Raw genomic sequence first — 16598 nt, forward strand, 5'->3', positions numbered from 1 at the left:
GAAGTTGGAGAAGAGTTCACATCAGGCGCTGCCACTTGCAATAGCATCGGCGGAGTGTTCGCAGGGGGCTTTAGCCATAGCCTTCGTCTCTACAAGGAAGTCCAAATAGTCGGAATCATAGTCTAGATTGTCAGGGAGGGAAACTTCTGATTTAGCAGGAAACAGGACCACCACTTCCTTTTCCTCGTCTGAAGGAATGAACAAGGGATTTTCTCGGGTATCGCCAACCTCATGGCCTCCATGAGCAATTTTCGCTGCCGTAGCATTTCCAGCCGAGTTTGTTCCGCCAAACGCTTAGAGCGGTGTCTTGAGCGTCATTAGAGTGACTTCTCTTCATTGTGATCTGCAAAAAGGGCAAGAAATGAGTTGGTGAGACATTCGAGTAGAAGGGAGTGGGCTATTTATATGTGTGGCGAACGAGGGAATGGCCAGCAAATGTAATAAAAGGAAGGGATGGAGATAAAAAATGACGGCCTGTCAGAGAAGGAAGGTTCTAAATACAGATTTGGTAAGATTTCTTTGGTAATCGAGTGAGATCAGGGATTTGATTGATGAAGTGAGAGGAAAGAGGAATATAAAAGAGATACAGATCCAGTTGTCAGAATATGTACTTTCCCAGGTCGCATTTCTTTAGACCTAGAAAAGTGAGGGACTAGATGATGGGATATGAGTCTGGCTGGATGGACGAGTCAGATAAAGCAGGAAGGAACGAGCGAAGAGGAGCGATCATTGCGAGGAACAAGATCGAGTCAAGGAAGACTGAGAGATCAAGGCTCTCGGCTGGATGGCCGGACGAGTCGGGAGGAAGACTGAGAGATCAAGGCTCTCGGTTGGATGACCAGACGAGTCGAAAGAAAAACTAAGAGATCAAGGCTCTCGGCTGGATGGCCGGACGAGTCGAAGGAAAGGCTGATTGATCAAGGCTCTCGGCCGAATGGCTGGACGAGTGGGACGGAAGGTTGAGTGTTTGAGGCTTTCGGTCAAGCACAGAACATGTCTGAGGAACCTTAACCTACGAGGTTAAGAACCTTGGGAAAGCCAACGGACATTCACGATTGAAGATCCATAATTGAGTGTATTTAATGCACTTTATGAGTATTAATTTGTATCATTAATCTGGAGCAGACATGTAATGGCCCAGGGGCCTAGTATAAAAGGTTGTACAAATCATTTTGAGAGGGACACCTGATTTGAGCGAGACTAATACAAAGAGTTGAGAGAGGCAACCCATAGGGTTATATATCATATTTCTAGTTTTCCTATCGTGTTGGCTCGCCGGCCGATCACCTGAAGGTCGGAAAACCATCAATTACCTTATCTATAAAATTTCCTTAATTCCTTTATCACTCTATTCTTGTTATTTCTTTACTTCCTTTTGCATTACCTTCTCTATAAAATTACTCGTGGTTTTGATTTATTTAAAGAATAAAGAGTTATTTCCATAAGCTTTGCACGAGTGGAGGGATGTGCACTACCGCACGACAGCCACCACTGTTCACACGCAGCCTGTGGGTCAGCCGGCTGCTTCTGGCGGTCCAGTTCATGCGACGTCGAGTTTGCAGCGATGCTTCTTCGACGCAGGTTATCATGCCGAGTCCACAAGAACAACCTATGGAGCGGTCTTGTTATCTCAGGAGGGATGTTTTGTAGCAGCGTGCGCAGGTGCTCTGCCGGATTGCTTTAGTCCATTAATGGCAGAGGCTGCTGCTTGCGAAGAGGTGCTACTGTGGCTTCGGCACAAGGAGGTTACGGACGTCCAACTGCTCACGGACTGCTTGCAACTCCGGAATGGTTTAACAGCGTCGCAACCGTCGTTTCGATCCTCGCTGGCCTCGCCATTGATGCGTGTAGGGCATCGGTGTCAACGTTTAACCAATGCCAGATTAATTGGGTACCTAGAACAACAAATGTTATTGTTTATACTCTTGCCTCTCAGGCATTTTCATCTTTAGATACTTTGTACTGGGACTCTGTCCCTCCCGACTCTATTTCAGCTCTTTTGCATTAATATATCTGGTTCTTTAGTTTTCAAAAAAAAAAGAGTTAATTCCATTTTTTGTCCTAGATTTATAGTTGATAATCCATTTTTAGTCCTTTTTTATTTGAACATATTCATTTGCTCCTAGTATATTGTGGCATAACCAATTTTAGTCCTCCAGCAACAAAATCGTTGAAATATCGTTAAATACAAAGACATTTCAATCATTTTTATACAAATTAATTATGTTGAACCGCTATATTTGTTATGTTTATTTGTTTGAAAACATTCATAATTGAAGACCAAAATGTCCTTGTATTTAGCGATATTTAAACTGATTTATTAATAAGAGACCCAAAATGGTCATGCCACAATAATACTAGGATCAAAAGTGCATGTTCTAATATAAAATGACTAAAAATGTATTGTCACCTATAAATCTAGAACCAAAAATGGTATTAACTCAAGAATAAACTAGTAGAATGATTGACTATAATGATTTCATCATATTAATTTTTAACTTTTTATTTCATCTAATAATGTTATTGATTATTTTAAAAAAATGTTATTGATTATCAAATTTGTACTATTTAAAGCCAACAGAGGATCAAAACAATTAAATTAAAAAAAAAAAACTACTTATTTACAATATAGTATTACCTAAATAAAGTGGGCAGATCCCCATTTGGCCCTATTTGCTAAGCTACTAAGTTAACATGATTTACATCTCCGCACATGCTTTATCGGGCTGGAGGGTGAGAGTTCCAATTCAGGAACCCAATTTGGGAGAAAAAAAAAACTGCTTTTTTACAATCTAATATTGCCTAAAGTCTAAAATTGTAGAGTTTCTATCCTCTATTTGTAAACCACGATCTCCATCTTCCAATATATCCTCACTACTAGAACACTTAATAAGCGGTAAAACATCACGCTCACTAACACTTATTTCTTTGCCATATGGTGATAGAGGGCTGGGATGTTGGAGGATCCGCAAGGCTTCTCCCATGGTTGGTCTTTGAGCTGGAGTTTTACCAGTACAGAAGATCCCTAGCTTGAACACTCCACACATCACATCTATGTTCTCTGCCTCCTTTATTTCCTCATCTAAAGCATCCTCAATGGGGTTTTCTTCTACAACATAGTATCGTGCCCAGTCAGCTAGGCACCAATCCATATCTCCATCGTTCGGCTCTCTTCCTGTCACCAGTTCCAGAAGGATCACCCCGAAGCTATACACATCAATCTTCTCATTCACTTTTCTAGTTTTTACATACTCTGAGATCAACATTATCAAACAAAAGTTTAACTTGCAAAATTTATTATTTGTAAGACAAATTTAGTTAGATAGTACGTGTGGCAACATATATATGTATAGTGACTCACCAGGAGCTATATACCCACATGTGCCAGCAAAGGTGGACATTGTGTTGGGATCACCATGTTTCATCAACATTCTGGCTAAGCCGAAATCTGCAATCTTGGCATTGAACTCTGAATCTAGAAGAACATTGCTGGATTTCACATCCCTATGAACAATTGGTGGTGAGCAGTTGTGATGCATATAGGACAGCCCTTGAGCAGTTCCGATTGCGATCTTCAGTCTAGTAGGCCAGTCAAGGAATTGGCCATGTGATCTTTTCTTTGCATGAAGCCACAGATCCAGGCTGCGATTTTCCATGTATTCATACACAAGAAGGTTTGATTCTTCACATGAAATGCAGCACCAGAGCTTCACTATGTTGGAATGACGAATTGTTCCCAGTATTTTAACTTCTGCTTGAAACTCCTTCTCAAGCATCTCATCCAACTTGTTCTTGTTCCAAATCCTCTTGACAGCAACTTTATCTCCATTACTCAACGTCACAACATAAACTTTCCCTGATCCACCACTCCCAACCACATTATCCTCTCTTAAATTTGGTATAATGTTTGATTGGTCGAAGCTCAAATTGTGGAATGGTGTGAGCTTCCAATCCTGAACCAATAATGGTCGTTTTCTTTTCTTGAAACTTCTGAACACCATATATAGACCGGCCACTACGACTAAAAATGCTGCTAGAATGGCAATAACTTCAACTGAAATCTTGTTAGATTTCTCAGTTTTTGCCCCACAATCCCTGAGGCCTAATGAGGGCATAGTAGCACAAAGACCAGGATTATTCAAGAAGCTCCTTTGAAAAGCTGAATCTTCAAATTGATCTGGGATTTTCCCCGAGAGATGATTGGAGGACAGATTGAGTGAAATTGGTTTACGGCCTATTTCAGGTGGGATTTCCCCGGAGAATTGGTTTTCAGACAGGTCTAGCTGATAAAGGTTTGGTAAAAGACCTAATGCTGGAGGGATTGTGCCGGAAAGCTGATTTCTACTGCAAGTCAATGTGGACAACGACTTCCAAGATATAATATTTTTAGGAAAATTTCCAGAAAGCTTATTCCCATCAAGCTTAAGGGCTGATAAAGAACTAAGAGCCGTGAGTTCTTGAGGAATTTTACCTGTTAAGAAATTATTGCTTGCCCCGAAGGTATCTAGCTTGCTCCAAGAAGATATTACAGGAGGAATTTCACCCGAAAATCGGTTGTTGCTGATATCAACTTGAGATAAATTTGATGCCACCTTTTGTGGCAGCTGACCAGTGAACTGGTTATTGTTAATCAACAACCTTGTCAAAGGTCCAGCTGTCCACAGACCATCAGGAATTGTACCAGAAAGATTGTTTCTCTCAACCCTGACTCCACTCAAGGTGTTACAATCCTCAAGTGATTTCGGTAGCCCACCCGTGAGATTGTTGTCAAAGGCAATCATGGAAATCAACACCTTGTTATCACACAAACCATCTGGTAGTGAACCTATAAGATGGTTTGAGGAGACATCAAAAACTGTAAGCTTTGAAAATCGACCAAAATCTGGCGGAAGTTCACCTGACAGATTGTTCATGAAGAGTTCAATAGAAGACAGTGCTGGCAATCTACCTATGCCTACTGGTATTTTGCCTGATAATTGATTCATGAACAATTGCAAACCCTCCAACTTTGTCAGCTTTCCCAAGTCTTCTGGAATGCTCCCTGTCAATCTGTTCTTAGAAAAATCAATTCCATTCAAATTCAATGCCATAACTGGACGGGGAATAGGCCCAGACAATCTGTTTGTGTAGAGGAAAACCGTGGTCAAATTCTTGAGCAGGAACAAGTCACTTGGAATGTTTCCACTCAACTCATTTTGGCATAAATCCAGGTACTCTAGTGCTTCCATGCTGCTGATATTTTCCGGGATTTTGCCGATCAAGTTTGCCTCTTTCATCCAGAGGTGTCTCAGTTTCTTCAACTGGGCAAAACTTGGCGGGATTTCCTGTGGTGAGAAACTATTCTGGCTAAGAACAAGAACTTCAAGATTCAGGAGGTTGCCAATCTCTGGAGGGAATGAGCCATTTGTGAACAGTCCAGCTAGCTGAAGTTCTTTCAGACCTTTTAGGCCTTCAATTCCAGCTGGAACGCCGCCCACGAACCAGTTAGAAGACAGTTTAAGAACCTCTAGTCGAGGAAAAAGCAGGCTAATATTATCAGGGATGATGCCACTGAGGTTGTTAAAAGAAAGGTCCAAGTATTCAAGTTTGGAACAATTGTACAGAAATGCAGGAAATGATCCAGGGATATTGTTGTTGTTGAGATCAAGATGAGTGAGATTTTTCAGGTCGCATATGAAGGGTGGGATTGTGTCGTTGATGATTAGCCTACCAAGCTGAATTTTGGTGACGAGGCCATTCCGGCAGGTGATTCCCAGCCAGGTACAGTGGCCTGATGATGAAGTCCAGTGATGAGAGATATTTGGTGAGTTCGTAAAGTGCTTCTTTAACTCAAGAAGAATTGATTTGTCAGGACTGTTGCCACTGCTTTGGGATTGTCCATGGCAGAGGAAAGTAAAGATGAAGAGTGTGAGGATGCAGAGGTTGATTGGCATGGTTGACATGCAATGTGCATATATTATGCGCAGTGATTTTAAGGTATTCTACAAGTAAGGATTGTTGGCATGCAAATCCTTCTATCTTGCAGATTTTTGAGAGGAGAAAAACTAGCCACATTATTTCAGAGTCAATTTCATGGTCTTCGTCAAGTCAATACGTACATATTCAGTTCTGATAATGGTGACGGGAGAGAATTTTTTCTTTTAATAAACAAGTACTAACCCGCAGCACACGCGGGCTGCGGGCCTTCACGGCTAGCCCCCGCAGCCCGTTAGGTCCACATTTTTGCCAATCATATCTTTTATGATCTTAATTCATCCCACCCTGGTCTATTTTGACACATCTAATCCTATGTAAGTTTATTAGTTACCGTCGGATTCCGGGAGCTCAGGCGTTTAGCAATTCCAGGCAACAAACATCTTTGTTAAATATAATATGCCGAAACTAACCCTCAGTTTCAATTGCGTCAGTTATGCAGAGGAAAGTGAAGATGAAGAGTGTGAGGATACAGAGGCTGAATGGCATGGTTGACATGAAATGTGCATATATTCTGGGCAGTGATTTTAAGGTATCCTACAAGTAACGATTGTTGGCATGAAAATCCTATTTTAACAATTTTGTAAGGAGGCCATTATTGCTGAGTCAACTTAGTAGTCTTTGGGTAGTCAACGTAGTGGTCTTTTAGTAATTTTGTTTTTAAATAACATAGTAACTGGCTGTTATTAGCAATTTAACATCCCGTATAAGTTTGTTAATTACGGCCATGTGCAGTGGTCGGATGATGTATTCCAGTGAGAGATATTTGGCGAATTTGAAAAGTTCTTTAAATAAAAAAGATTTGATACTTCTGGTTTGGGAAGGGTAAAGTGAAGATGAAGAGCATAAGGATGCAGAGATTGATTATGGTTGAGAATGATATTGTTGATATTACATGCAATGGGCATATATTCTAGGCAGTGACTTTAATTGTCAGGACTGGTTTGGAATTGTCCATGGCAGAGGAAAGTGAAGATGAAGAGTGTGGGGATGCAGAGGTTGATTGGCATGGGCTGGCATGCAATGTGAATATATTCTAAGGTATTCTACAAGTAAGGATGGTTGGCATGCAAATCCTAGCTTCTATCTTGCAGATTTTTGTGAGGAGAAGACTAGCCATTACTGTAGAGTCAACATAAGTCTTCACGAAGTCAATTTCAGTTGTGATAATAAAGACTGGAGAGAATTTTTTAAATTTTATTTTAATAAACAAGTCATAGCCCGCGACCCACGCTGCTGCGGGCCTTCGCTAGGCCCACATTTTTGTGGACCTTATCTTTTATAATCTTAATTCGCCCCATTGCAGGGTTTCAATCTACTTTGACACGTCAGTTGCAATCATTATTGCATGGATCTGGCCCCTTCAATACAAAAATAATGTACTTTTTATTTTTGGTCCACACAGCATCTACTTTGACACGTCAGTTGCAATCATTATTGCATGGATCTGGCCCCTTCAATACAAAAATAATGTACTTTTTATTTTTGGTCCACACAGCTGTGTGGACCAAAAATAAAAAGTACATTATTTTTGTACTGAAGGTACACTATTTTTATACTGTAGGTACATTATTTTAAGGTACATTATTTTTGTACTGAAGGTACATTATTTGATATATACAGCATAAAAATAATGTAGCTACAGTATAAAAATAATGTACTTTTTATTTTTGGCTGTGTGGACCATGGTCCATTCAATAATTTGCCTGTCAGTTGTTATGCCATAGATTCAGGTCCATCTTGCAAGGTGGACCCGGGTTTATGTTCACAATTTTATAACTCTATGTTCATAATTTTATAATCTCATGTGCACAATTTTATAATTCCATGTTCACAATTTTATAACGTCATGTTCACAATTTCATAGCTATATGTTCACAATTTCATAACTCTATATTCACAATTTTATAACTCTATGTTCACAATTTCCTAACTCTATATTCAACAGTATCAAAACTCTATGTTCAACATTATAACACAATTTTTGAATCTACGTAAAGATCTAAAATTGTGAACGTAGAGTTCTAAATTTGTGAACATAAAGTTCTAAATTACAAAAATCATTACCATTTTTATAGGTTGAAACCTATATTTTTAGAAATGTTTAATCTATGTACTTATATATATATATANAAAATGTTTTATATATATATATATATATATATATATATATATATATATATATATATATATATATATATATATATATATATATATATATAGGGAGTTAATATTATCTGGGGTACTCCGAGTATTGTGATTTTGTCACGTTTAGTTCTAAACTTTCAAATTGATCACCTGTGGTCATTTGACTTTTAAATTGCTACTATCTGTGGTCCAAGTTAACCATCCATGGTCAAATTTTAAAAGTAGATCCTTCTAGTAAGACTAGTGCTGATTAAATTTTAAAAGTCGACAGAATGGGTGTCGGCGACGAGGGAGGAGCACTGGACGGGGTGATCGCACCGTCAGCAGAGGTGGTCATGGTTGGTTACGGGAAAGGAGGAGAGAGGGTGATGGGGTTCCTAACCTGGCTCTGATACCAGATGAGTGTAGTATTTTCTGAATAACACAATTACAGGAATGAGGGTGGTTACTTGGACCACAAATGGTAACAATTTGAAAGTTGAAGGACCACTAATGGTCAATTTGAAAGTTTATGACTAAACATGGTAAAACCACTATACTCGGAGGATTCTGGATGGTATTAACTCTACATATATCGGCTATGGATCATGTGAGAACACTTTTATAAGAACGAAATAAGAACTAATTTCAGCTTTATATCTATAAAAATTCGACGGATTTGATCAGATTCAAAAAAAAAAAAAAAAAAAAAAAGACGTGGTGGTTGGTGGCAGTTTCGTAATTATCATCAACTCCACTGTGCAAACTTTAACACTTAAATATGTCATCGTTAACAACTAAATATGCAAATTTGGTTAATTCTATAAAATCAACAAAAAAAAAACTAAATTTTAAATCTAAGCTATAAATGTTAGACCTTAAGCAGTAAAAAGTGAACTACTAGATAAAAAAAAAATCAAAAACTAAATAATAAAACTCTAAAATCCAAACCTTAATTGCAATGTACTTTTGCATTTTCGCAATGGTAACTTTTAATACTAAATATGCAAAATGTTAACACTAAATGTGTAAAACATTAATACTAAGTAGCAGATTTTAGTGTTCACGTTTGCAGTCCGCATTTTTTTTTTAAATTTGATCTGGTGCGTTCAATTTTTCCAGATATAAGGTTGTGATTAGTTCTTACTTCTTAGTTTTCTCCTACGGACTTTCAATATACATATAGGGAGTGGTTCTGGTGCGAGAATTTGGTCCGGTATAGACGTGTAATTTAATTTGAGTCATTGATCAAATCTAGATCAACGGCTCAAATCAATGAAAATTTAAAAAAAGAAACACGCATCTGGAAAGAACTAAACAACTTTACCTTAAGCATGAAAATGACGCACCTTAAGTACACAAACAACGCATCTTAAGCACATATACAAAACACCTTAACACATATACAAAACACCTTAAGAACACAAACCCCGCACCTAAAGTTTTAAAATGGGGTACCTGAATATTATAACTAACGCATCTTTAAGTAAAGAAACCACACACCTTAAAAAGGAAAACCACACACTTGAAGTTTTAAACCGACGCAGATTAAGTTTCAACAACTGACGCACCTTAACCACACAAACCACACACCTTAAGAAGAAAAATCACTCACCTTAAGAAGTAAAACCACGCACATAAAGCTTTAGATCAACGCACCTTAAGTTTCAATAAAAACACACCTTAAGTTCTCACGTAAGAACTGACGCACCTTAAACACAGAAACCACGTACCTAAAGAAGGAATGAAAACCACGCACCTTAAGAAGGAAAATCACGCACTTTAAGTTTGACAAATACACAAAATTACCACGTTTTTTTTTAATAATTATTAATCTTGGATTTTCGTTGATTTTGACAAGATTAAAGACTCTTCTCTCACCACACATCCGCATTTGAACCTACACACACACATGTATGTGTATGTATATGTATTAGGGTTGTGATATGTTTCTATGGTTATCCTTGAATATACAATAAGGCTATTTATACTATTATACTAATGCTTATAATTATTAAGCTACCAAAATTATTCTAATTATACAAGGTAATGATTAACTGGTATTACATAATTTTCTCGCTCTATTTGAGATTTAATCTACTTATACCATGGCGTACCTATGCTTTCATCTTGTTCCCCATGAACAAGTACTTGTACGGGTTCTTTTATGAGCTGGATCAAATTGAATCCCTGAAAAATGTGAAACACATGAGTAAAAGCACAAGACTCTAACCACCATGTATTGTTTGGTACTTTTATAAAATTTTATTCAAAGCAAAAAAAAAAAAAATAATAATTTATACCTTTCTTTTGGAACCATGCTCTTGTTTTAGGACAATATTTCTTATAAAAGAAACACCTAACAACGTTTTGAATTTGACCTGCATGAACTTTCATTGGGCCTTGTTCTTCTTCATTCCTCTTACCTAGTTTGAACTTGTTGCTATTAGAACCATCGTGGAATACGAGATGAACAAAATTATCCTTCATTTTCTTCAGTATCCCTTCCTCTTGATGTAGTAGATGTTTAAGTTCTAAAAATTCTGCACTTTTTCTTAAGGGTGTTATAGTTCACCTTGAACTGAGCAAACTTTGCTGGCCAGGTGGAAGAAAAATAATAAAGAAGTGTACTAACCAAGAATCATTCACTTCCATTCCCAAGCTTATTAACTTTTGTGAAAGATTGGCCATCTCATCGCAATGATCACGGATTGGCTTGGAATTCAACCCATTAAATTTATCCACAACATTTCCCGATGCAAAAAGGTTAATCAAAGCTGCAAAAGTTCATACATGTTTACCATTAATGTCTTGAATTAACAATAACAGATTCAAAATTTTAATAAATAATAAACTTTCAATGAAGTTCAACTTTCGGTAATACTTAAACATACATAACATAATTAATGCCAAAATAAACACAATTTATTGGACAATCACAAAATACTTCAGTTAAATAAGTATGCTATCTTTGAATATACATATCACTCTACCTAGATCCATTGATATGTCCATTTAAATGTTAGACTATATGCAATTGCTCACCTTGGGTAGCAATATAATATATAACTTCAATCATTCATATAACTCACTATATCATTCTTTAAAGACATCCCTTAAATATGAACATTAAAATGTCTTAATGTTACAACTCACAAGAAACTCACTAATCAAACTTTAATGCCGCAAAATGTTATTGTCAACGAAAAATTTATGCTACATGTGCAATTATCAAGGAAACATATAATTTTGCAAATGAGTCACATTTATGTGAAATCATAATACTTATTACAAAAAATTTAATACATATTTAAAATAAATAAATTGTTATTTATAATAGAGATATTGTTATAATGATCAAAGACACTTTTTATGACCCAAAAATATAATTATAGCTAGGAAGCCATCTCAAGCGATAAAACATGCAACTAAACTATAGTGACTTTGTCACGATTTACACAAAATATGATGTACTTAGAAGATATGACTTACCTGCATCCATGAATTCTATGAAATTGCAGAAGATACTCCCGTACACGTACATTGATTTTCTCCTTAGTGTTGTTCTACTTTCTGAATTTCTCAATAGACATTCTTTCTTTTGTGTTTAAACCAGAAGGTGGTTCGGGTCTTTCTCCGTCCATTTAACGGTCTGGCTCCACCTAAGTAATTCTCATTCGCTCTAAGAGGCACAAGAACTAGCTCAAGATAAATTGTCACTTGTGGGTATTGAATCCGGTTTATCCCGAAGATCGTCCTTACTAAGAAATTCATTTGCCACTTGAATCAACCCTTTGGATTAATAGAGATGTTGAATTCGTAGTAAAACAACCCATACTCAATTTGTCGAGTCCATTCTATCTTCTATATATTTTTAAACTACAACTGGCCTGGCTTTAAACCATCATCTCCATCTTCCAATATCCCCTCACTACTAGAACACTTGAGAAGCGGTGAAACATCGCGCTCACTAACACTCATTTCTTTTCCATTTGCTGATTGAGAGCTGCAATCGAGGAGGAACCGCAAGACCTCTCTCATGGAGGGTCTTTTAGCAGGATTTGCACCAGTACAGAATATCCCCAGCCTGAATACTCCACACATCTCATCAATGTTCTCTGCCTCCTTTATTTCCTCATCTAAAGCATCCTCAATGGGGTTTCCTTCTTGAACATAGTATCGCGCCCAGTCAACTAGGCACCAATCCATGTCTCCATCGTTCGGCTCTCTTCCCGTCACCAGTTCCAGAAGTATCACACCGAAGCTATACACATCAATCTTCTCATTCACTTTTCTAGTGTGTGCATACTCTGGAATAAGCATTAAAGCAGAGGTTTAATTAACTTATGAAATTATGAGTAAGACATTACAGAGTTTAAGTAGGGTTGGTTCTAATTCAATCCGGGATGGGGCGAGTTAGGACTTAAAATTTTTTGTCTGCTAAAATGCAGGTTCACAGGCTTTGCCGGTGCGAGTTGGCGGGCCATGGACCAACTCGCAGGCTTTTCTAAAAAAAATAATACATATATACACTAAGGCCCTGTTTGGTAAATAATCCCTATCAGCCAATTTTGGCTTATTTGACCACTATTAGTTGGTAAATAATAAGCTTTTTGTAACTCCAAAATGCTAAAATTCAAAAGGCTACTCAAAGTAGCCTTTTCAATTAGCTTTTTGAGAAAAGAAATTATACCAAACAGCTATCAGCTAACAGCTAATTTATCAAACAACTTTTTACAATCAACCAATGTTATCTACAAATCATACCTTCTAACCCAAACAGCCAACCCAATCAGCCAACAGTCATTAACCAAACAGGGCCTAAACATAATTTTATCAACATTATCTGTTCTAATTTGTTGATGTAGTTGGTGTATTTTTTTCAAAACTCATCACACTCGACCAAATGTAAATATACACCTTCACTTTTCAATTTTAGTTTAGTGGTTTAACCCGTTCGATAAACCCGACAATCCACAGTTAGGAGCAATCCAATCTAAAAAAAGCCATTTAGCCCAACAGTGCTTCAGGACTTGCCCAAAATCTAACGAGTTGGTCCAATTAACATCCCTAGCTAGTTTCAAGTCTTGAAATATAGTGACTTACCAGGAGCTATATAGCCAAAGGAGCCAGCAACTGTGGACACTATGTTGGGATCTCCATGATTTATCAATGTTCTGGCGAGGCCAAAATCTGCAATCTTGGCATTGAACTCTGAATCTAAAAGAATATTGCTGGATTTCACATCTCTATGAACAATTGGTTGTGAGCAATCGTGATGCATATAGGACAACCCTTGAGCAGCTCCAATTGCGATGCGTAGCCTAGTTGGCCAATCCAGGAATTCGCCGGGTGGTCTTCTTTTTGCATGAAGCCATAGGTCGAGGCTGCGATTTTCCATGTATTCATAAACAAGTAGGTTTGATTCTTCACTTGAAATGCAGCACCAGAGCTTCACTATGTTGGAATGACGAATTGTGCCCAGTATCCCAACTTCTGCTTGAAACTCCTTCTCAAGCATCTCATCCAACTTGTGCTTGCTCCAAATCCTCTTTACAGCAACTTTCTCTCCATTACTCAATGGCACAACATAAACTTTCCCTGATCCACCACTCCCGACCACATTTTCCTCTCTTAAATTTGGTATAATGTTTGATTGGTTGAAGCTCAAAGTGTGGAATGATTTGAGCTTCCAATCGCGAGCCAATAATGCTCGTTCTCTTTTCTTGTAACTTCTGAACAAATACACCATATATAGAATGATCACTACAAATAAAAATGCTACTGTACTTCCTAGAATGGCAATAACTTTGGCTGAAATCTTGTTGGATTTGTCAGATTTTGCCCCACAATCCCTGAGGCCTATTGAGGGCATAGTAGCACAAAGACCAGGATTATTCAAGAAGCTCCTTTGGAAAGCTGCACCTTCAAATTGATCTGGGACTTTCCCCGAGAAATGATTGGAGGACAGATTGAGTGAAATTGGTTTACGGCCAATTTCAGGTGGTATTTCCCCGGAGAATTGGTTTTCAGACAGGTCTAGCTGATAAAGGTTTGGTAAAAGACCTAGTGCTGGAGGTATTGTGCCGGAAAGCTGATTTCTACTGCAAGTCAATGTGGACAATGACTTCCAAGATATAATATTTTTAGGAAAATTTCCAAAAAGCTTATTCCCATCAAGCTTAAGGACTGATAACGAACTAAGAGCCGTGAGCTCTTGAGGAATTTTACCTGTTAAGAGATTATTGCTTGCCCTGAAGGTATCTAGCTTGCTCCAAGAAGAGATTTCAGGTGGAATTTCACCCGAAAATCGGTTGTTGCTGATATCAACTAGAGATAAATTTGATGCCACCTTTTGTGGAAGCTGACCAGTGAACTGGTTATTGCTAATCACCAACATTGTCAAATTCATAGCTGCCCACAAACCATCAGGAATTGTACCAGAAAGATTGTTCCTCTCAACCCTGACCCCTCTCAAGGTGTTGCAATCCTCAAATGATTTCGGTAGCCCACCCGTGAGATTGTTGTCAAAGGCAATCATGGAAATCAACACCTTGTTATCACACAAACCATCTGGTAGTGAACCTATAAGATGGTTTGAGGAGACATCAAAAACTGTAAGCTTTGAAAATCGACCAAAATCTGGCGGAAGTTCACCTGACAGATTGTTCATGAAGAGTTCAATAGAAGACAATGCTGGCAATCTCCCTAAGCCTACTGGTATTTGGCCTGATAATTGATTCATGAACAAGGCCAATCCCTCCAACTTTGCCAGATGTCCGAAATCTTCTGGAATGCTCCCTGTCAGGCTGTTATTAGAAAAATCAATTACCTTCAAATTCAAGGCCATAACTGGGCGAGGAATAGGCCCTGACAACCTGTTCTTGTAGAGGAAAATTGTGGTCAAATTCTTGAGCAGAAACAAGTCATTAGGAATGTTCCCACTCAAGTCATTTGTATTTAAATCCAGGTACTCTAGAGCTTCCATGGCACTCATATTTTTTGGGATTTTGCCTATCAAATTGGCCTGTTGCATCCAGAAGATTCTCAGTTTCTTCAACTGGGTAAAACTGGGTGGGATTTCCTGTGGTGAAAACGAATTCCAGCTCAGAACAAGAAATTCAAGATTCAACAAGTTGCCAATCTCTGAAGGGAATGAGCCATTTGACACCACTCCAGCTAGCTGAAGTTCCTTTAGACCTTTCAGGCCTCCAATTCCAGCTGGAATGCCACCCATGAAGCCGTTAGAAGAGAGATTAAGAACCTTGAGCTGAGGCGAAAGCTTGCTAATATCATCAGGGATGATGCCACTGAAGCTGTTAAAAGAAAGGTCCAAGTTTTCAAGGCTGGAACAATTGTAGAGAATTTTAGGAAATGATCCAGGGATATTGTTGTTTTGGAGATCAAGAAGGGTCAGATTTTTCAGGTCGCAGATGGAGGGTGGGATTGTGTCATTGATAAGTAGCCCACCAAGCTGAATTCCGGTGACCACGCCGTTCCGGCAGGTAATTTCCGGCCATGTACAGTGGTCCGATGATGAAGTCCAGTGAGAGATATTTGGTGGGTTCGAAAAGTGCTTCTTTATATCAAGAAGAATTGATCTTTCAGAAATGATGCTACTAGTTTGGGACTGGGACTCTACATATACATATAAAGGGAAAGTGAAGATAAAGACTGCGAGGACACAGAGGTTGATTTGGGTTGATGATGATAAGGTTTTCATGGGCATTCTGGCACCGATTTTGAGGTTTTCTTTTCAGGAAGTATATATGGACTGTCGGTTCTCAAAATTGTGTTGATGAACCTCAAAACCTGTTATTTCTTTCCAGTGTGATGGCCATCTTCTTGCAAATAGCCCATTTAGTAGGGCTACATTACACTAGTGGTCTTCCATTGAAGTGGATAAATGGTTAATTATTGGTCTTCCACATTGGAGGTCCCTCCATTTTGAATGGCTTCGATATGATTATTTTGATAATTGTGTTAGTGGCTCCACTTCTTATTTTTTTCCTCCTGCTGTCTGTTAAATTGGAGAGAGTTAAATAGAAAATGGACAAAGTGATGGCAATTCTTTGTATCTATCTGCCAGTACTCAGCTGGATGAATACCTTTATGTCCTTTCAGCAAGTTGTTGCGTTTAAACAATGACATCAATTAGTTGACTAGAGTCAACGGTAGACTTCGTAAACATAATACAGCGTGCGCAATGACTTGCAGTCAACCTGGAAATATAATAATATTTTTTAATATAATTTTTGCTGATTGTGTACACATCCTGACATAGTCCCACATTCCACATTGTGACATTGTAACTTTGTAAGGCCTTCCACAATAGTTGTAATTTTAGTGTGGTTTTTGAGGAGTTCTTTGTAAGTGTGATTAAGAAAGAGAAAATGAGGTGAAGGAAAAAAAAAATAATAATAAAACAAAATCTAAAACAGAAAAAATATATAAAATATACATAATCACAAGCCCAACTTCTTCTTCTCTGGGCAGGG

The 16598-nt window shown here is 38.1% G+C and overlaps 2 protein-coding genes across 4 annotated transcripts; both read right to left on the minus strand.

The window, feature by feature from the left end:
- Window positions 1-2582: 2582 nt before the first annotated feature.
- LOC116019256 (receptor-like protein kinase HSL1) lies at window positions 2583-6559 on the minus strand. The gene is made up of 2 exons (XM_031259405.1): window positions 3362-6559; window positions 2583-3253 (listed from the first exon to the last, which is right to left on the minus strand). The coding sequence occupies exons 1-2, from the start codon at window positions 5940-5942 to the stop codon at window positions 2793-2795; spliced, it is 3042 nt and encodes a 1013-aa protein (XP_031115265.1). The 5' UTR covers window positions 5943-6559; the 3' UTR covers window positions 2583-2792.
- A 3434-nt stretch (window positions 6560-9993) lies between these two features.
- Window positions 9994-16044, minus strand: LOC116019692 (receptor-like protein kinase HSL1). Of its 3 annotated transcripts, XM_031259984.1 has the most exons (6): window positions 14758-16044; window positions 13207-14685; window positions 11593-12410; window positions 10736-10877; window positions 10404-10643; window positions 9994-10290 (listed from the first exon to the last, which is right to left on the minus strand). In XM_031259984.1, the coding sequence occupies exons 1-3, from the start codon at window positions 15827-15829 to the stop codon at window positions 11980-11982; spliced, it is 2982 nt and encodes a 993-aa protein (XP_031115844.1). In that variant the 5' UTR covers window positions 15830-16044; the 3' UTR covers window positions 9994-10290; window positions 10404-10643; window positions 10736-10877; window positions 11593-11979. The 3 variants fall into 3 exon arrangements, with proteins under 3 accessions (XP_031115844.1, XP_031115841.1, XP_031115842.1); XM_031259981.1 differs by having other exon boundaries at window positions 13207-16044; XM_031259982.1 differs by having other exon boundaries at window positions 10404-10654; window positions 13207-16044.
- Between the last annotated feature and the right edge of the window lie 554 nt (window positions 16045-16598).

The sequence above is a fragment of the Ipomoea triloba genome, chromosome 5 (assembly GCF_003576645.1).
Source record: "Ipomoea triloba cultivar NCNSP0323 chromosome 5, ASM357664v1".
Lineage (NCBI taxonomy): Eukaryota > Viridiplantae > Streptophyta > Magnoliopsida > Solanales > Convolvulaceae > Ipomoea > Ipomoea triloba.